Source organism: Pistacia vera, unplaced genomic scaffold (genome assembly GCF_008641045.1).
Source record: "Pistacia vera cultivar Batoury unplaced genomic scaffold, PisVer_v2 Contig727, whole genome shotgun sequence".
Taxonomy (NCBI): Eukaryota; Viridiplantae; Streptophyta; class Magnoliopsida; order Sapindales; family Anacardiaceae; genus Pistacia; species Pistacia vera.
Window position 1 is genome coordinate 183994 of NW_022196587.1, and position 21917 is coordinate 205910.

General features: G+C 35.3%; 3 protein-coding genes across 3 annotated transcripts; 2 read left to right on the forward strand and 1 right to left on the reverse strand.

Moving 5' to 3' along the window:
* The first annotated feature begins 3165 nt into the window (after window positions 1–3165).
* Window positions 3166–3756, forward strand: LOC116114902 (secreted RxLR effector protein 161-like). Its single transcript, XM_031401034.1, has one exon. It carries the CDS (start codon window positions 3166–3168, stop codon window positions 3754–3756), a length of 591 nt encoding a protein of 196 aa, XP_031256894.1.
* A 2674-nt stretch (window positions 3757–6430) lies between these two features.
* On the forward strand, window positions 6431–7721 carry LOC116114903 (phospholipase A1-IIgamma-like). The gene is made up of 3 exons (XM_031401035.1): window positions 6431–6994; window positions 7093–7539; window positions 7605–7721. The coding sequence occupies exons 1-3, from the start codon at window positions 6431–6433 to the stop codon at window positions 7719–7721; spliced, it is 1128 nt and encodes a 375-aa protein (XP_031256895.1).
* A 1522-nt stretch (window positions 7722–9243) lies between these two features.
* On the reverse strand, window positions 9244–10932 carry LOC116114895 (berberine bridge enzyme-like 26). Its single transcript, XM_031401027.1, has one exon. It carries the CDS (start codon window positions 10878–10880, stop codon window positions 9318–9320), a length of 1563 nt encoding a protein of 520 aa, XP_031256887.1. The 5' UTR covers window positions 10881–10932; the 3' UTR covers window positions 9244–9317.
* Between the last annotated feature and the right edge of the window lie 10985 nt (window positions 10933–21917).

The window sequence follows — 21917 nt, forward strand, 5'->3', positions numbered from 1 at the left end:
CATACTGATCCTGTGTGGTATATGGACTCAGGCGCAACAGATCATGTCATTGCTGATTTGAATCACATGAGTCTTAGCAAGAGTTATGATGGTGGAAATCAACTTCAAGTGGGGAATGGTGAGTTCCTTAACATATCTCATATTGGTTTTACTCCTTTGTCTAGTGATCTTCATTCCAAATGTTTACTACTCAAAAATATTCTATGTGTGCCTAAAATTACAAAAAAATTGCTAAGCATCTCTAAGTTTACCAAGGATAATGATGTAGTGGTAGAGTTTAATGCTGATTGTTGTATTGTTAAGGACAAGTTAACCAGGGCCATTTTGCTGCAAGGGGAACTTAAAGGAGGCTTTTATCAGTTGAACATCTCACCTAAGCCTACTGTACCTTGTTCATTCAGTCCTGATGTATCTTACTCTAGTGGTTTTTGTTCAAATATGTCTGGTCCAAACAAGTCCAAGTTTGAAAGTTCTCAGTCAAGTGAATCATGTTTTGAGTCCTGTAGTTAAACAAGTTGTGAACCTGATGTATTCTGTTCTAAATACAGTTCTGGTTGTCTTCATAATGTAGAGTCACAGAGGCCTGTTAATAATACTAGTGATGCTAGTAATTCTGGTACTCATGGTTTTATCACATGTAATAATTCTTTTAGCAATAAAAAATTTGACAGTTCTTCTGATTTCCTTAGTTCTGAGTGTAAATCTGATTATTCTAATTCTGGAATTCATTGTTTACTTGCTGATACTACTACAAATATATTTATGACATGGCACAAGAGACTAGGACATCCACATTCTCTTGTTTTACATAAAATTCTTGCTACTTTTTCTAAAAACAGTGTTAATCAAACTCCATCTAAAGCAGTGCCTGTTCCTGAATTTTGTGATGCTTGTCAAATGGGAAAATTGCATCTCACCAGCTTTCCATCCTCTTCCTCCATGTCCACTACACCTTTAAAGCTAGTACATAGTGATGTGTGGAGTACTGCACCCTTACCTTCAGCTGAGGGTTTTCGTTATTATGTACAATTTTTAGACGACTTTAGTCAATATACTTGGTTGTTCGCTCTTCGCACAAAGGCAGAAGTAAAATCAGTTTTTGTTAAGTTTCATCATCTTGCCGAAAGGCAATTTGGTCACAAACTCAAATGTTTACAATTCAACCAAGGAAGAGAGTACATTGCATTACAACCCTATCTTACTAATTTAGGCATTCAGTTTCGACATTCATGTGCATATATTCATCAACAAAATGGACAATGTGAAAGAAAACCTAGACATATAGTAGAAACCAGATTAACCTTTCTTGCCCATGCTTCCATGCCTTTATGTTTTTGGTGGTTAGCTTTCGAAACTGTTGTTTTTCTCATAAATAGGATGCCTACTGCCACTATTAGTTTCATGTCACTTTATCAGAAATTATTTGATCATATGCCTGTTTATGACTCTTTAAAAGTGTTTGGTTGTGCTTGTTTTCCTGTCCTTCGTATGTATAATAATAATAAGTTTGCTTTTCATTCCGTTAAGTGTGTTTTTGTTGGGTATAGCCTTGTTCACAAGGGTTATAGATGTTTAAAACCTGATGGTAAAATTGTCATAACTCCAAGTGTTAAGTTTAATGAGGTTGAGTTTCCTTTTGCCCAAGGTCCATTTTGTTCTATATTCATACCAAATAATTCCAAAGAAACACATATTGAAACTCCTTCCTCTTTTCCGTTTATTGCTGTTTACCCAACTTCCTCTGGTCAAGCTCCTGGTTCCTCTACAGTATTCAGCCCTGGAAACAAGTCTAACAATGGTGCAATAGGAGGTAATCACTCTAACCCTGTTCCTACATTGCAGTCTAATCCTATGTTTTCAGAACACAGCAAAAGTTCATTTAATTCTGCTGTTCCACCTAACACTAAGAGTCAATCAAATTATGATAGGCAGTCATCTGTTTCACCTGTGCATTTTTCTTCAAATCCTGATGATCAGCCACCTATTTCACCTGCTCCACCTCTAAACACAGCCATCAATTGTTCTTCTCTGCCCATTATACCATCCAACATTAACCCTTCATCTTGCTCACTTGAAGTTGATCTTACATTGTCAAAATTCTCCAAAGATTCAAAAAATTCTCAATCAGTAGCAACAAACACTCACCCTATGTTGACAAGGGCAAAAACTGCTGCTATAACCTCTGCTGAACCAAGTACTAAAGCTGGTCATTCTACTGCTTGTCTTACTACAAAACATGAGGGGTTTGTACCTATGGTTGCTCCTGCAGTGCACCAAGTTTCATCAGGTTCAGAGTTGGCCTTTACCACTACAACCTCTGATCTTATGTATGTTCCTTCACAACAACAAGTTGAAACTGAACCAGCATCAGTAGTTGATGCTTTAGCCAGTCCTAGTTGGAAAGCAGCTATGAAATCAGAGTTTGATGCACTTGTAATTAACAAAACTTGGACACTTGTACCTTTATCTCCCAATATGAATGTAGTAGGAAACAAATGGGTGTTTCGTACCAAGTTTAATGCTGATGGTACCCTCCAAAAGTATAAGGCAAGGTTGGTTGCCAAGGGATTTCAATAAACCCTTGGTTTTGACTACTTTGAAACATTTAGTCCCGTAGTTAAACCTTCTACAATCAGGATAATTCTGACTTTGGCAGCAACAAATGGTTGGGACATACAGCAAGTTGATATGAATAATGCATTCTTGAATGGGACTCTGAATGAAGAAGTGTATATGCAGTAGCCAATTGGGTTTGAAGATCTTTCTTAGCCTACTTTTGTATGCAAGTTACAGGAGGCTTTGTATGGTCTTAAACAAGCTCCAAGGGCTTGGTTTGATAAGTTGAAAACAGCCTTACTTAGCAAAGGATTTTTGAATTCCATTTCTGATTCTAGTCTTTTTATATGTAAGCAAGGTTCCTCTCTAACGTATGTGTTAGTATATGTTGATGATATCCTTTTAATAGGATCCAATCCAGCCCATATTTCACAACTGATGCAATAACTTAATGAAGAGTTTGCTCTCAAAACCCTTGGCTCATTGCATTATTTTCTTGGATTAGAGGCTACTAGAACCTGCAAAGGCATTCATTTGAAGCAAGCTAAATATGCCTCTGACTTGTTAACAAAGACTAGAATGCTGGATGCAAATCCTTGCTGTACACCTATGGCTGTGGGCACAAAATTAGTCTCAAATGACAGTGAATTGTTTGAGAATCCTAGTCTTTACCGTAGCACAATTGGGGCTCTTCAATACCTCACTCTTACTAGACCTGATCTCAGCTTTCCTGTCAACAAGTTAAGTCAGTTTTTATCAGCTCCCACTAATCTACAATGGCAAGCTTGCAAGAGAATTTTGAGGTATGTAAAAGGGACTTTAGATCATGGCTTACTTTTCAAGCCTGCTGGCAGTTTGCACATTGAATGCTATGCTGATGCTGATTGGGAAAGCAATTTGGAAGATAGGAGGTCCACAAGTGGTTATTGTGTGTACATGGATCCAAATTTAATACAATGGAGCTCAAGAAAGCAAAAAGTAGTTGCTTTATCTTCTACTGAAGCTGAGTATAGGGCTTTAGCTCAAACTGGAACAGAGGTTGCATGGTTACAGAGTCTATTTGCTGAGTTGAGCATTCCTATAACTTCTAAACTTGTTCTATGGTGTGATAATGTTAGTACTGCTGCCTTGGCATCTAATCTTGTGTTTCATGCACGGACCAAACACATAGAAATAGATGCTCACTACATAAGAGAATAGGTGCTGGCTAACAAGATGGCTATACAATATGTGCCATCAAAATTACAAATTGCAGACCTGTTGACAAAGGCTTTGTCTGCTACCCATTTTGCAGAATTACGTGCAAAGCTCAATGTGATAAGCAAAGATGACATGTATTAGTAGTTTGGTTTGTGATCTGGTGTGAAATCTGCTGCATTTTATGACCTGGTGTAGTGTTGTAACTCTGGTGAAATTTGTTGTTGCAGTGTGTAATCTGGTGTAGTTTGTGTGGAATTTTGAGATTGAAAGTGTTTGAAGCTTAAAGTGAAGATCTGAGAAGAAAAAGACTTTCTCTATTGATTAAAAGATACACGAAAACGCAGCAGACTTCTCTTTAAATATGCAGAGAAGTTTCAACTCAACTTTACTAAAAAACAGAGAAGAAAAGAAACTGGTAAAAAATGACACAGTAAACAAATTGTGAATTTGACATTTTTGCAGTCGCAAAGACCAACGGTGAATTTGACGTCTTGCCGTCCGTTTTGATCATGTTTTTATCTTGCTAACAGTTTGTGAGTGTGAAGTCTGCTGCATTTTTATGATCTAGTGAAGTTTGAAGTTGTAGTGTGTGAAATCTGCTACATTTTATGATCTGGTGAAGTTTGGAGTTGCAATGTGTAATTTGGTGTAGTTTGTGAGTAGTGTGAAATCTATTGGAAACTGTGATCTGGTGTAATTTGGAGTTGCAGTGATTGATTTGTGCAGATTGGTTTGTTATACGTTTGGCATCTACTGTAGTTTGGAGGTGCAGTGATTGGTTTGTGATTGATTTGTTGGAGGTTGTGATATGGTGAAGTTTTGCAGTTGCAATGTGTGGTCTGTTGTATTCTGTGGTCTGTAGGAATCTGCAGTTGCAGGCAAAAGTGATTCTGTTATGGCTAATTATAGGTTGTTATAGAACGGTAGAAAAGTGAATGCTGTGATGATTGGAGTAGCAGTTTTGGTAAGTCAGGTTTTTGATTCTGTTATGGAGTTGCAGTGATAAATTGTGATATGTTGAAGGTTTGCAGTTGCAGTAAGGATGTTGTAGAATGGTAGAAAAGTGAATGATGTGATGTTGCAACATCAGTTTTTGTTTCAGCAATAAAGTGCAGAGTTATTGTTTAGAAGTGCAGAAAATGCTGTGATGTTGAAGTAGCAGTTTTAGCAATAAAGTGCACAGTGCAAAGTTATTGTTCAGAAGTGCAGAAAATGCTGTGATGTTAGAGTAGCAGTTTTAGCAATAAAGTGCAGAGTGCAGAGTTATTGTTCAGAAGTGCAGAATTTTATTTTTAGTCTTCAAGATTAGTTCAGAACTGTACTTTAATAAGCATGATGTTCAGGAGATTAGCCAGGCATACGCAGCTTGGTTTGAGGGGGGATGTTGACCAAATGTTGAAAAAGATAGTTCTGTAATTAGGCAAAGTTATCAGATTGGTTTGTAATTAGGCTAGTTGTCATGCGGTGCCGTTTTGCTCTTCTCTATATAAACAGAAGAAATAGTAGCTTAAAGTTAATTAATAAAAACACTACTGAATCAACTCAGTTAACGAGCTCTTCTCTTTCAAATTTCCTTTCGTATTTGACTCATTAAAATACTTTTAATTGGTCCTAATTCAATTATACATTGATCAATACTTTAATATTAATATATTATAATATATTAAAATTTTTTATACTTTAATATTAATATATTATAATATATTAAAATTTTTTATATGATACAATTTATATGTAATAAGTATAATTGTATATTTATTTAATTAGATTATTGTAAAAATTTAACTTTTTCCATTTCAATTTTTTATGTAAAATTACAATAGACCTCCAATTCTTCACAAATATTTCATTTCAATCCAAATTCCAAAACAAGGAACCTATTGCAGGTTCCAAGCCGGGTACTAGCTGCAGGTTCTATTTTCCAGGTTCTAGAGGAATCTGAATCGCACAGTGTTGGTTCCAAAAAAAAGGACTCGGTACCTACTCACACAGTATTAGTTTCGAGTAGGTTTTTATTCCGATTCTGGTTATACCTGCTACTCGTGCTCACCCCTAAATGAGAGAGGAGACTAAGTAAAAATCCCTATCACGAGTAGATATAAAGTAGTCCAGATTGACGGCTTGGGAGAGGACTAAAATTCTTTAACAAAGACAGCTTTCCACTATTGCTTACTTGCCCACTTACTTCCAAGTATAAAGGCTGCTTGGCTTCTGAATAACATTAATATACCCATTTTCAATGAAATTTCCTCCTTGTTTGAATTTGTCTCTTGCTCAATTGAGTCCAAGTTTATAAATACCATCTGGCTTCTCTTTGAAAAAGCACAATACTACATTCTTCATTTCCAGCCTTTGAGTCGCATTATTTCCCCTTTTGGCAACAAAAAAGTTATGTCTTAGATCGAAGTTTATTTTGTAATATGCAGCCAATACTGCCTGCCACTGCCATTATCATGGTTATGTGTCATTAGTTTGCTTATTATCATAAAAACAAAATGAAAGTTTAACCTTATAAGCATATTTTTTATATACTAGTTCAACAAATATATATTTCATGAAATATGATAAAATCTTATATAGCACAGTCTTATTTTCTTTCTTGTATTTTTCAGTAAGTAGGAATTGTGTAAGTTAATCCTCACAAGATCGTTGGAAGAGAAAAACACGGAGTAATATGGGGGCAATAGCAAAGAACTTGAAAGAACTAAGTGGCGAGAATGACTGGGAAGGTCTATTGGATCCTCTCAACATCAATCTTCGCCAGTATATAATTCACTACGGCGAAAGGGTTCAAGCTGTTTATGACTCCTTCAATTACGATAAGACTTCTGGGTCGTATGGATTTCCTCTATACGCCCCGAAAGATATCTTCTCTAACGTTGGCCTAGAGAAAGGAAATTCTTACCACTACACGGTGACCAACTATATCTATGCAATGATAGATATTGATTCAAATTTTGATGGGATTGTCAAGGGCCAATCTACTTGGATTGGTTACGTGGCTGTGGCCACAGACGAAGGAAAGGCTACGTTAGGAAGAAGAGACATTTTGATTTCTTGGAGAGGAACTCTGTTGGCAAAGGAATGGTTAAAAGATATTGATTGGCCTCTAACTTCAGATTCAAACATACTTGGGGGCACTTATGATCCTCAGCCTCAGGTGCACAAGGGATTTCACTCGCTTTACACATCATGTGACACCAAATCTGAATACAATAAATTCAGTGCAAGCGAACAGGTATTTATTTTCCCCGATATATTAAATGATAATATTTAACTTTTACCCAATATTTTAATTTTTTTCGATAACCAATTAATAATTTATTATACATGCAGGTTCTGAGTTCAGTAAAGAAACTAGTTGATAAATACAAAGACGAGGAAATCAGCATTACAATAACTGGACATAGCTTGGGTTCAGCGCTTGCCACATTGAATGCAGCTGAAATAGTTTCGAAAGGATATAATAAGCCCACAGGATCGGATAAAGCATGCATAGTGACAGCTTTCGTGTTTGCGAGCCCTAAGGTTGGAGACAAAGCCTTCAAGACTGCATTCAATGGACTTGAAAATCTTCATCTCTTGCGCATCAGAAATATCGACGACATAGTTCCAACGTTGCCTACTAAATTTCCTTTCTTCCTCTACTTTGAAGTGGGAAAAGAGTTAACAATTGACACTACCAAGTCCACATACGTGAATGTTGATAAGGCTAAGCTAATAGAAGTTTTGCATAACTTGGAGAATTATCTCCATGGAGTTGCAGGACAACTGACGAGAGTGGTAAATTTACGTTGATAATTAAACGTGATGTTGCACTGATGAACAAATGGTCAAATATTTTGAAGAGCGAATTTGGAGTACCACCTGAATGGTGGCATCCTATAATGAACAAAAGAATGGTTCAACAGGACAATGGATTTTGGAAGTTGGAATATTATGTGCCGGAGCAACCCAGGGCCTAAGATTAATGGAGATTTGTGTCACTACTTAAGGTTGCTCAAACACTAATAAAGAGACGTGGATCTGTGGCGGGAATAATTAATTGCCATTGGAGGAGTCAGCTGGAGGTTTCCTTAGCTCTTTAAAGCTTTGTTTAATGTACTTTTTTGTTCATTCTTTTTTTTTTTTCCTTAAATATATCTTTTTTATGTGAGTAATGTTTGATTTGTGATTAAATAATTTTGTGATGGAGAAAAAAATAATAAAAAGTAATTATTTTAATATAATCACAAATAATGAACTATTTACCATGAGCAACATACAGATAGTAGCTATCCACGTAAAATAAAATAAATCGTATCAAATGATTATACGACATCGTAAGCGACAACAAAGATATATAAGTGAAAGAAATTAAACATATATTATTTATTTACAATAAAATAGAAGATCACAAATTAATTATTTTTTCCATTTGTAACTTTGATCAATAACACAAATGTTACTATACTAATAGTTTTGCTGAGAAAATCCAGACCTGGCAAACTGGTGGGCCGGGCGGATATGGGTTCAATAGTTACAGATAACGGGTAAAACGGATCTGAGTTTACGGGTAAAAATTGTTTACAGGTACGAAAATACATGACTCGTGCAAGTACGGGCCGGCCCGCAGTTCACCCCTTTATTCTACTTTTTAAAACTTTTTCTCTCCTAATTTTATTTTTAAGTTTTTCTCTCGTCTATTTCCTTACTCCAAATATTTCTCTTTCATCTTCGTCTTCTTCCTCCTCCTCTCTCCAATTCTTCTTCGTCTTTTTCTCCCTCTCCACTGTTTCATATTTCTTCTTCTTCTTCTCCCTCTCCCCAATTCTACTTTGTCTTTTTCTCCCTCTCCACTTTCTCATATTTCTTCTTCTCCACTTTCTCATATTTCTTCTTCTTCTTCAGTCTTCACCCTTCAATTCTTCTTTGTCTTCTTCTTCTTCCTCTCTCCTACTTTAAAGAGATTTAAGTTTTTTGCCTCTCCCATATTTTTTTTCTTTGTTCTTTGTGTCTCATTTTCCATTTTCCCTTTGTCTTTTATAAACTAAATATATTATAGATCTATAGTCTCCACTGTCGCCACTGGTGAGGGTAAGCATGTGTTGGCGCCGTGGAAGCCTGCCGGCGAATGGCAACCACTTCACGGCTTGATCCATGCCTTCTCTTGTTGATATGTGGTTTATATTTGTTGGTTTGAATGTTGATTTGCAAGTTTTTCTTTGTTAATATTATTGATTTGTTGTTTGAGATTTAAAGATTTCTTTCTTCTTCAGTCATCATTTCACCTTTGTTTTTTTGTTTTGTCCGAGTACCCGCGGGTACCATCCGACCCGTCCGTTATTTTTCACAAGCGGGTCGGCGATAAACCTTATACAGGTAATTATCATGGTTACCCGTACTGGGTACCCACGGGTACGGATCCAAGTTTGCCGGGCCTCAATTGATATCTGGAGAGGTATCAACACACTAAAACCAATATATTATTGCTAAATTAATAACTACCAACTAAAGTCATGATAAAAGATGGATGAACAGAATATTTCAATATTATTTAACATTTTTTCTAATTTTCTTTTTCATTTTAAGGGAAACACTGGGACACTTTGTTCATTCCAGAAAAAGTTACCAGGATCAACTGCAGTCTTTACCTGAACCAGTCTTCTGAAATTCTTCTTGAAATACTTCAAACCCCAAATGTTTGCCTGTGCATAGCTTGTATTGCCATTCTTATTCCTTCCCAAATCAAGATCTCTGTAGCCGAGGTATGCAGCTCTCGGAGCCTTTGAAGCATAAGGTTTCATATATTCATAAAGCCTTCTGATCCCGCCAGTGTGCTTCGCTGATTCATCTTCAATATTCCATGTCACCATATACTGGATTTTGTATAAATTTCCAATCCTGTGCGGAAATGGGATTTCCGTATCAGAAATCTCACTCATTTTTCCTCCATAAGGTGTTAAAATCAGATATGATGTCTTTTCTTCAAGAAGCCTTTTGTATAGCCCGTCCAACCCAGTTTCGGAAATCGGTTCTTCCACATAATCAGATTTCGCCTTGAAGAACCCCTTGAATTGCGTAGTTCTATCAAGCAAAACTTCTAGAGAATCATGAGTTGAGAAGCCGGCGAAATAGAGAACAGACTGAATCCAATCCATTTCAGTGCAGTTTTCACGCATTAAACCCAATTCAGGGAAACTTTCTTGCATCAAAGGTATGAGATTTTCAGCCCCACCAAGATACAAGGACGCAAATGAAACTCTGACAGTCTTTGCGTCAGTAACTTCCAACACAGCATGAATGAAGAGATCTTCATTAAGTTCATTTCCAATGGTTTGCCATTTCTGAAGAAGCCTGCTGGCTCCTTGTTCTAATGTGTATCTAACTCTGAATAAAGTTAAAGTTGAGGGAACTGGAACCAGTCGAAGTCTCCAGGAGAAAATTACTCCAAAACTTGCTCCACCGCCGCCTCTAATCGCCCAGAAAAGATCTTCCCCCATCGTTTTTCGACACAGAATTTTTCCATTAACATCCACTATCTTAGCATCAATTACATTATCAGCAGCCAAACCATATTTTCTGAATATGGTACCAAATCCGCCGCCGCTGATGTGTCCTCCAACACCAACAGTAGAACAACTTCCAGCAGGGAAGCCATAGAGCTTACTTTTCTCCGCAATTTTGTAGTATAATTCTCCAAGAGTTGCTCCGGACTCCACCCACGCACTTTCATTTTCAATGTCAACGCTAATGGATCGAAGATTGAAAAGATCAATTACGAGAAAAGGAACATCAGCTTCACCAACATAAGATAGTCCCTCATAGTCATGGCCTCCACTTCGAACTCTTATTTGCAAGCCATATTCTCTCGAGCAGATTACGGCAGATTGGATATGAGACACATGAAATGGAGTTATAATAAACCTGGGAAGGTTTGGTGTTGAAGTGTTCAGGAATCTGGCGTTCCGAATGGAAGATTTCCAGACGGATGAGTAATCAGAACTATTCCGGGTGATTAAAACTTGGGAAGTTTGATTAGACTGCTCTAAATGAGATGAAAAACATTGTAAAAAGCCTTTCTCTTGACCAGAATATGAAGTTGCCGAGTCAAGTGAGATGAAAAGAATAAAAATCAACAACATTGTGTATGAATTTGCGAAACCCAAATTGATTTGTGCATTATATAAATTGTTGTTCTTGATCATTGTCAATGGAGAGGATATGGAACATAATTTTGCGAGAGAAAATTATAATAAGTGTTAGAAAGTGTATTATTGCTCAATAAAAAATATAGAAAGTTAGGTAGAACTCTAAAATCTGTGGGTTGGTCAAAACGACGACCTTTACGCAATATAAATAAGTGGTTGCCTTACTCTTGTAGTCTTGTGTCATTCGAAGCAAATAATAATAATGAAAACTTTCATCAAATCCATTCAAGCTCTTTACTATTTCCTATAGCCTATAGCCTATAGCCTATAGTCCACTTTCTCTACTTCCCAAAAATCTTCACATCCTTTCACTCCTCTTCATCAATAAACAAACTATACTATTTGAAACTCTTTTTCCAACACTCAAAACAGGACGCATCCCAATATCCTCTATATTTTCAAAACAAATAATCAAACTCCACCAACTCTTTTTCAAACACTCAAAATAGGACGCATCCCAATATCCTCTATATTTTCAAAACAAATAATCATTAGTGATATTGGAGCTGTGTTTGGTCATTTATCGAGCATAGTAAAATTATGACCGAGCATAGCCGTCCTACTATTCTGCTTTTCTTATTTAATGGGAAAAACAATAGCCCCGTTTGGCATATTATTTTTACTTATATTTCTAATTTTATTATCAAAATATTTATTTTATTATTTAAAACATATTAATATATTTTTTAATTACTTTTAAACTTATTAAGTTTATTAATTTTATTAAATACTCTAAAAAAAGGTTTAAAATTTAATAAAAATACCTCCAGTCATCCATACTTGCCAGATTCTGATAACCACTGTCGATGGTAGCCGAAATCTATTACAACGGCCTACAAAAGACCGAAAACTGGCCGTGATTGACCGACAACAACGACCATATCTTTGGTCGTCACTGACGACCAAATCTAGACTTTTTCGACCGTCGACGGCCAGATCTGGCCAAAAAAGGTCATATCGACGCCTTACCTGTCAGATCCGACCAGTTGCATCGTAACGACATTTTTTGACCAGATTCCAGTGGTGGTGGCTGGAATCTGGCACTGTGGATGGGTGGGTAGGGGTTTTTTTGTCATTTTATAAAATTTTTATATATTGAAGTGTTTAGTTAAATTAGCAAACCTAGGGGGTTTTTTTATAAATTTTTTTAATTTCACCTCGTAATACTCCCCTGTTCAACTACCCAATATTATTCTCAAAATCTTATCCAAAATAATAAAACAAATGACCCTATGATTCTTGATCCATCAAAATGAGAACCTATTTTCCTTCCCAAAATTTGAGGAAAGTAATTGAAAAGGGACTAATTGTTCCTGAAGACACTTCCACTCTCACAACTACTCAAAAGAAAGCACTTGATGAGAGTTTATAAAAAGACTCCCAAACATTATTTTCTCTTCAGCAAGCAATGTCAGAAGAAATTTTTTTGCGAATTATGGGTGTGACAATTGCCAAAGAAGCGTGGGATACGTTGCAGGAAGAGTTTCAGGGATCTGAAAAGGTACATACTATTAAACTTCAATCTTTTAGAAGAGATTTTGAAAATCTTAAAATGGAAGATAATGAGTGTCCTAAATATTACTATTCAAGAATAAAAGAATTAGTAAATCAAATGAGAGCCTATGGAGAAAATATAATTGATAAGGAAATAGTACGAAAAATACTAATAACTTGCACTGAAAAATATGATTTGGTAATTTCTGCTATTGAAGAATCTAAAGATTTTAGAAAAATTAACACCCACTGAACTAATGGGCTCTCTTGAAGCACATGAAAAAAGATTAAATAGGTGAAATAAAAATACTACAGAAAATGTGCTTCCATCTAAAACAAATATGCGGTCTCAAAAATTGAAAGAAAGTGGGAGAAAAACCATAGAAAACTTTAAAAATCAAAATCAAAATCAAGATAAACACTTTGAAAATAAAAGAAATTTTCCTCTATGTGGAATTTGCAATAGAAAAAGTCACTTGGAAAAAGATTGTTGGTTTAAAGAAAAATCACAATATAGAAACCGTAAAAAATTAGGGCATGTTGAAAAAGAGTGCCAATCTAAAAGAAATCATCAAGCTAATTTTTCTGAAGAAAAAGAAGAAAATTATCTTTTCCATGTCTCCCAAACTGTAACTAAAGAAGAAAATTGTTGGGGATTGGTTAAGACTACTTTGGTTTTGGATTACCCATTTTAACGTGCAGCGGAATATTACCAAGTTGATTAAAAGATTTTCCCTTTTTTAGCACAACAAACATAAGCGCAAAAAGTAAAGAACACAGCCATATACATGGTTCGACTAAATCCAATTTTAGCCTACATCCATGAGACCTTGTCTAGATAAAAGCAATCCACTAAGTTAAAAACACATTATAACATATAGTTCAAAGCTAATCTAAGTGACAATAAAAAGAACTCCCTATTCAACTTTACACTTAGCACTACACTTTGAATCCTTAACGTCTAGCAACTCCTTGGAGCTTCCTCTTGTCAGGAACACACCCCAAAACAGCTTGTAAACCACCAAGCTTCAACCATCGACACCACGCACCAGCATCAGCAGAGGAACCACATTCTAGTAGTCATCAAGTCTATGTTTGATATGGTGAGGTTTTGGCACAAAATGGAAAATGAACCTTGAACCTTAAGAGAAAGAGTACTCTAAGAAATTCAGAGTAAAATGAAATAAGAGATCAAAAGGTTAGATTCATTTACACAAGAAAGAGTATTATATAATGAATGATTTCTTGCTTAACAATACAGTGCCATGTCAACCAACAAGGAGCTATCCCATGTTTGTCCAAATAAGGAAAGTATTCCTTCTTTTGGTTTGGACCACAAAATAAATTGGGAAAGATAACTTTATTCCCCAGGACCACTTAAGGAAAATATGACACATGTAAAGAGGTCCTGAATATCAAGAGACAAAGATAAACATAATCTTTTTCTCTTTATCAGATATACAACTCATGTCGGGTTACAAAAAGTTTGAAGCAAGAGTGTAAGCACAGACCGTTGTGCACACACACTCAAGACGAAACAAGCCAAGACACATGTTTGGAAAACTATGTGCACTAAGAATTGATGTGCATACAGACAATAGATGAGACAAGCCAAATAAAAGGATTGGCAGCTAGTGTGCACACATAATTATTGTGCACACACAATTCATAAGTTTGACAAAAATAAATATTCTACATTCTCCCCCTTTGTCAAACTTATGAACAAAGAACATAATAAAAAAGATGAAGGGCAAACCTGTCTAAATCAACCATTTAAGACCTACAGATTTGCACACACAAACATGAAAACAAGATAACCAAAACAACAAAAATGTAAACACATGGTTAGTAAATAAAACTGATAAAAAGGTCAAAGCAAGATAACTAAGGAGTTTTAAAAGGTAGCAAACAAAATAACAAACTCCCCTTTGGAGAGATAACACAAGATATCACAAGATTTTAAATTTATCCAATAGTCATAACAAGAACACAAAAAAAAAAAAAACACAAATAAAACTATAACTCCCCCATGCTTCTTACTCTCCCTCTTTGTTCATACTTGACGACTTTCAGGATGGTAGAGAAGAGCAACTAATTTTCTCTTGGTTTTGTGTTGTGGAAGGGCAATGATGGTGACATATGAGTCATCTATTGAACTTCTAGAAAGACAATAGAGTAGTGTGCATAGGAGAATCTGTTTGAGCAGTTGCACCTTCAAAAGGTTCTTGATCATCATCTTTAGTACCTTTTCTTATTCTTCTCACAACCTATCTCTTTCCTATCAACAGCCTCATTCTGAACAATTTTCTCTTTCTTCTTTTTCTTCTTTTTCAGACCAGCCTCCATTTTGTCCATCTGTGAGCAGAGAGAAGTGGGAATTTCCTTCACATATTGAAGGACAGACTTCATTGAAGTCTCCAAATCCTGCATGGCAACAAAAAGCTTGGACTGCAAAGTGTTAGTCATTACGTGATCAATTGAGGAAGATGATGGCAAATGCTTTTTAGCTTTCTAATAAACTTCTTGGTGAATATTTATCCTTAAAGGTTCCACTCCATATGACTTAGGCTTGTAAGTGGAAATGATTTTGTAAAGTAAGGAAGGAAAGCAAAAAACTCTAAGATGATTGAGTGATGGCTGCAACTCTAATACTAGTGAAAATCAACTCAGCCAAGTCAATATTCATCCAAGTCAATATTTTTCATTTAAAAAATTCCATAAAGGAGTTGTGCTTGTTTAGTTCTGACAGTCGAATTGTGCATTGAAGGGGACCAATTTTTCAATAAGATTTTAAATAGTAATATGTAAAACGGTGTGAGAACATCAGGCTGAAGAACACTAGTTCTCAGCCAAACAGTGTAATGCCCACATTGAGGTACGTCACTTATTTATGCTTGTTTGCTCTTAGTTAAGCCTATATACTCTTAGTGTTGCCTGTTTGCCCATAGTGTTGCTTGTTTTAAGGTGGAGAATGGCGAAGTTGTGAATTGCAAACTTTGTCGCGGCAAAGAAGAAAGCTCGTTGCGGCGACGTATGCTCTGGAATTTTTCGCCGAGGCAAAGAGTTGGCTAGAATTCTTAAGAAAATTCTAGAGAAATTTTCTTAAGGGCAAAGTGACCATTCTACCCCTAATTAGTTGTAAATCTCGGGAATGAAAAGTAAGGAAATTTCATGGAAAATGCAATGAAGGTAAGGGCCTTTGTGTAATTGATTAAAGGGCAAAGATGGAATTTTTAAGAAAGTGTAAGGGAAAAATGGGAAAGTGTGCCTATTAATATAAGATATTAAGGGTTCAAGACCACAAACCCTATCATTCTTTACTCTCTCTCACGCCACCTTCAACCTCAAATTCTCTCAATTCCTTCATCAATTTCCAAAGAGATTTAGGGGACTTTTGGTTGGATTTTTGGTAGAGATTTAATCCTAAGTATCCAACGGTAAGAATTCTTGTAATAGATATGAGATTATTTTTTTTAAAGTGTTGAATTCTTATAGTTTTTATGCTCAGGGTTTTAGAGAAAGACCAAGTCTACCAAAGAAAGAAAGATTCTAGTGGAAGTACTCAAGTTCAAGGTAAGTAAATTCAACCCAAGTTATGATTTAAGAAATCAATTGTGTAGAGATTTTATATGAATGTATGTGCTTATGTTTTGAGAATTGTTGATGAGATTGATGATTGTGGATGAGTAGAATTTAACCATGAGAAGTGGAAGTTGTTGTGTGGTGATTGATAGAAGTTGGGTTGAATTTAGAAAGAGTTAGAGAAGAATTATAAAGTGTATTTTTCCTAGCCAGGTTTAGTGTTGATTTAACGGAGTTTTACTCCAAATATTGGTGGCTTAAGAAAGAAGTATAAGTATAGTTAAAATAGAATTTGAGTATGCATGCATTATGTTTGATGAAATGTCCAAGAGAAGTGTATGTATGAGTGTATTTATTTGTGATCTTGATATGAGCTTGTAGCTGATAGAGAAAGACTTCTTATTATGCTACATGGCATTCTTGCATCAAATATTTGCATCTAGAAAGAATAATAAGCATGAATCATCTACATGCAAACATGTGCATTTGTATGAGAACTAAAGAATAAAGAACTTAAAGACTAAAGAGAAAGAAAGAAAAAGCTAGAATGTTTTAAAAGAAGAAAATAACAGGTTGTTGCGATGGGAACCCGTGAGTGAAAGAATAAGAAGATTCCCACATGCACACCTCCTTTAGTGAGCGACCTAAGAATAAGAAGAAGAATTTGTACGGACCATAAGAGTGCATGTGGATGAGGGATGTACCCAGAAGAAATACCTACATGCACGCCACCTTAAATGAGTGGCCTAAGAAGAAAAGAATTTGTACAGTCCGTAAGAGTGCATGTAGATGAGGATTGTACTCATTCACACGGCCAGAGTTTCGAATCCATGCACCAACTGAATTCGATCGACAAAGAATAAGAATAAGAAAGAATAAGCAAGCAAGAAAGGAAAGAAAAGAAAAGAAGAGAAGAGAAGAGAAGAAGAAACAAAAGAGTAGAAAGAAAACAGAAGAAAAAACAAAAAAGAAAATAGAGAATGCATCTCTATGCATTTGTGCATTTGCATCTCATCCATGCATGATACCATGAGTCCTATCATGGATAGTGAGAAATTAGAAGAAAGAAAGAACAGAGAGAATTAGAAAGAAAGAACAAAGAAAGTTAGAATGAAAGAAGAGTGAGAACTAGAAAGAGTCAAAGAATATAGAAATAACAAAGAGAGAATGAAGACGAAGAAAAAGAGTAATGTAAGGAAAGAATTCAAAGATTGAGCAACGGAAATAGAAGAATAGCGGATTTACTTACTGAGCAATTAGTGCTTAGCCCGTTGTTTCTAAATGTTTTTGTAGGAAATAGGTGAGAAGCGGTCGGATGGACGTCGAGAAGCAGAGAGAAATGGCACTACTGTCCACTGTTTTTTAAGCTATTGTATATGTTACTTTTGTTTATGTACAGAATTATATATAAAGTAAAGAAATTTTTAGGCCTATTACTTTTCACTTTTATGCTTATGTATTTTTATCATATTGTATTTTTCAAGTATACTAGCTAGAAAGAAGGTATTACAAACAACAACTGATCCACCAGTGATGACTTTGACAATTTTTTCTAAGTCTAAGCTTTTCAAATCAAAATTCTTTTTGTTCTTCTTCAAACCAAGAGCATCCCTCACTACATTTTTTGTAAACAGGACCCAATGTCCTCTAACATAAACTCTATCATCATGTTTGTTCAATTTTGAGGCAGCATTGTCAAACCCAAAATTTGCATAAAATTCTTGGACAAGAGTTTGTATAGGGGCAGTCAACCTAAAGACAGTTTCTTTCTATCATTAAAGCATTGAATTCATCAAAGTCTTATAGTCTAACATTTGCTTCACTCACAATTGTCTTCTTGACAATGTGGCTCCTAAATCTATTTCAGCAGTAGGTAAAACAAAAGGTGAGATTTTACCAGAAGAAGGCTCCTCCATGGCGGCTTTTCCTTTCTTTTTCACCAAGCCTGCAGGAGTTAGAGACTTTGAAGTCGTGCCCTTTGATGAACCTTCTTTGCGCGATTTCAGACCGACAATCAGCATGTTCTCTAAGGTGTTGTTTGATGCCAAAGAGGATTTTTCAGGCGTCTTCTTCATTGAGGTAGGGGCAGAATCACTCTGTGAGTGTTTCGAGGTTTGATGGTCACTGAAAATAAGGGTCGAACTGTGGAGGTTGAATGATTTGATTCATTCTCTTGACTTCCTCTTCAGAATTTGAATCGTTTGCTGGAGGAGAAGGGTTTTCAGGCTACATTTGACTCCGTAATCTGGCTTTCTTCATAGTCAGGAATCCCTTTCCCAAGGATTTGTCTTTTCTTATAGGGTCCTCCATTGCTTTTTTCCTTAATTCCATGTGCGAACAGGAAAAATGAAAAAAATTGAGAGAAGAAAAATCGTAAGGAATAGAGGAAATAGTCGGTGCTATTAGAGTTTTAGAAAAAAGAAGACTGATGCAAGGAATAAAAGGGGCAGCACAGTTAAGGCAAGCGGCAATTCTGATATCTTGAAAAAGAGTTTTACCAAAAATAGGACTCTATCCTAAATGAGTGTACATATGCAATCGTGTGAGCACACAGCATCCCAAAAGAATATCAGAAATTTTCAAAAGACTAGACTTTATTGAGTAAAAATTAAAAAGCATAAAATTAGAATTATGAAATGTTTCACATGAATTTTTGAAGGTCAAGATAGTCAATTTGTGCAATTCATCCTAATAAATCAAATTTTTCAATCTTAAAAAAGCACAAAAAAGCTCAAAAGGAAGTTGTCAACATTATGCAATCAAAATAACACTTTCTCAATCACACACAAGTGAGATAAATTTCCAAGAGCTTGTCTTAGTGTATATTAGTGTCCTCAAGGGGGTAAAATGACATATTGATCAATTTTAGATATTTGCAAGAGAAGCTCCCCCTTCCCTCACACCTAACGATATTTTGAATTTTTCTTTATCAGCATAGGAAATAAAGATTTTTTTTTTTTCATTTTGATCAAAGGGCAAATAACTCTCATAAACATAACCAAAATGTAGCTTTCACACTTTCAAGAAGGTAGTCCTATTAATGGTATATTTTCCAAAGTATAGGGGTCTTTACAAATCAGAAAATTACTCAAAACAACTTTCACACTTCATGCAAGGTAGCTCTTTCATAATAGTGACAAGAATGGACAATCAACTCATGATGCAATAAGGTCATGTTATAGAGAGAGTCTCAGTGGACACAACATATAAAAGTTAGCACACAAATAAGAGAAAATAAATGACAATTAGAATGCTAGCATAGATCAAAATAGACTTGACAAACAAAAATAAAAGTAGCATGTTCATGCTTTATTCATCAACTGAAATGAAAAAACTATTCAAGTTGAAGTAGTCCAATGGACTTCCTCAAGAAAACAAAAGTATCATAGTCAAGTGCTTTTGTAAATAAATTAGCCAGTTGGGATTTTGTGTTCACATGAGCAAGTGCAGTGATGTTCTCCTCAACTAACTCTCTAATGAAATGATGTCTTATGTCAATATGCTTAGTCTTAGAATGCTAGATTGGATTATTAGATATGTTAATGGCACTCGTGTTATCACAAAATATTGTCACACAATCTTGGTCAATACCATAATCATTCAACATTTGCTTTAACCATAAAATTTGAGTGCAACAACTTCTTGTGGCAATGTAGTCAGCCTCGACTGTGGATAAGGAGATTGCATTTTGTTTCTTGTTGTACCATGTCATAAGATTGTTTACAAGATAGAAACATCCACTCGAAGTACTCTTCCTATCATCCAAACTTCCTCCCTAATCTACATCACTATATCCAACCAAACAACTATTAGAATCAGATGAGTACCACAGGCCAAAATCACTCGTACTTCAGACATATTTCATGAAATGCCCAACAATTGAAATACTATATCAATGTGATAAACTATAAGAAATATGTGTTTATAAAATTAAAATTTTTGTTTAATATAAAATCATAAAATATATTTACTCCAAGTTTTTGTATTATAAATTTCTTATTTAATAAAAATTATATAATTTAATTTAAAAATACTTCTTTGTATATATTATGAAATTTTATTAAATATTAGTAGTATACAATTAATATTACGAAAATATTAAAAATAATTGAAAATATAGGTTTTATAACTTTCCTTATTCAATATAATGTTTATTATTTAATATTAACTTTATTACTGTTTTTATACAATAAATTTTATGTATATATATTTAACAATTTATTTAATTGTCTACACCATTGTATTATTACTGTTATTACTATTATTATTACTCTTTATATATAACTAAACATATATTTTCTAAATTATCACTTAGAGTAAATTATGCAGACCTCCATGAGGTTTCAGCATTTCACAGGCTCATAGAACACCCTATTCTTTTAACTTCTGATAAGGCTCCATTAAAGTTATTTCCATTACACCCCCTTCAACATAGAATAATTGACAACTTGCCATCTATAATTTGCCACTTACAGTTTCTACTGTTAGCAATATCTTACAACTTGGCAACAAAATCGTTAAGGATCAAAGGAGTAATAAGGAGGCCCAGAAATCTTGGAGTGATAAGGATGAAAATCCTCACAATGATCTAAAAATCAGTAGAGAAAATTTAAGTGGTCAAGAAGACTTGGGGTCAACGAATTCATACAAAAAGATAGTCCAACAAGATAAGAAGATCACACATGGATCACCAACACTATTGAATTAGTCGAACATTCGAAAATAATGCATCAGATAAAATTCAAGTCCAAATGCATTCCATTCAACAATAGAGTTCTTATGGAAATAATAAAGAGTAGTTAATTTATTTATTTTATATAAATCATTGTACGAGTAGTGCTCATGTTAACAGTGCAACACATTTTTATTCAATAAAAGAACAAATACATAGCTTTTTGAATTCTCTTCTTGGTATCAAAGCCATTGTGAGCACTCGATACAACACAATGCACTCTTCTCTTCCACCATGACTTCACTATCTCTTAATGTTGGCAACTTTATCACAATCAGACTCACATCTCAAAATAATTATCACTTGTGGTGTGAACAAGCCTTGGCTCTTGCAAAAAGCCAAGAATTGGCTGGCCATCTCACTAATGAAGATCCTACTCCCACCAAATACACCACACCTGATCCAACCAACACAAAAGATACATAAAATTTTATACCAAAACTAACATATAACTTCATTGCTTGGTGAAAGTCTGATCGTCTCCTTTGTGGGTGGATCATCGGAACACTTTCTAAAGAAACTTTTGGACTCATTGTTGGCCTAGACACAACCCGTGCAGTATGAGAAGTACTCAAAAACGAATATGCTCAAGATTCACAAGAACGCAAATTCACTCTGTCAATAGGTAACATATCTACACAAAGAAGATGACAAAACCATTGGGGAACACCTTCGTACCTTCAAAGGACTACATGACAGCCTTGCAGCCATTGGGAAATCTGTTTTTGACAAAGAAAAAGTTTTTTGCCTTCTCACCAGTCTCGGCCCTCAGTATGAAACCTTCACAACTACCATGCTAAAGCCTCCACGACCATCATACTCTGAACTGGTCTCTTAACTTCAAAACTTTGATCAACAGCACAGTTGGTTCTCTAGTCGTGCAGATGTTCCAACTTCACAATTCACTCCTCATTTGGCATTCTATGGCCAACAACAACAACGCACACAATAGCTTTTCTTAGGACACCATGGCAACTCAAAGTAGTTCATGTCCATTGGACATGGATTCCAAGCACAATAACCTAGGAACCAAAATTAGAATTTCTCAAATAACTCTACTTCTTTGACTCAACAACGTCGTCCTCCACCACCAGGTGAATGTCGTATGACTTCTATTGAAATAATTCTATATCGTGAACAACAATGCAAGTACTATGGAAAAG

Coding starts and splice junctions, on each gene's coding strand:
- LOC116114902 (XM_031401034.1), top strand. CDS start 3,166: ATGGCTGTGGGCACAAAATTAGTCTCAAATGACAGTGAATTGTTTGAG.
- LOC116114895 (XM_031401027.1), bottom strand. CDS start 10,880: ATGTTGTTGATTTTTATTCTTTTCATCTCACTTGACTCGGCAACTTCA.
- LOC116114903 (XM_031401035.1), top strand. CDS start 6,431: ATGGGGGCAATAGCAAAGAACTTGAAAGAACTAAGTGGCGAGAATGAC. Junction 6,995..7,092: donor AATTCAGTGCAAGCGAACAG/GTATTTATTTTC, acceptor TTATACATGCAG/GTTCTGAGTTCAGTAAAGAA. Junction 7,540..7,604: donor CAGGACAACTGACGAGAGTG/GTAAATTTACGT, acceptor AATATTTTGAAG/AGCGAATTTGGAGTACCACC.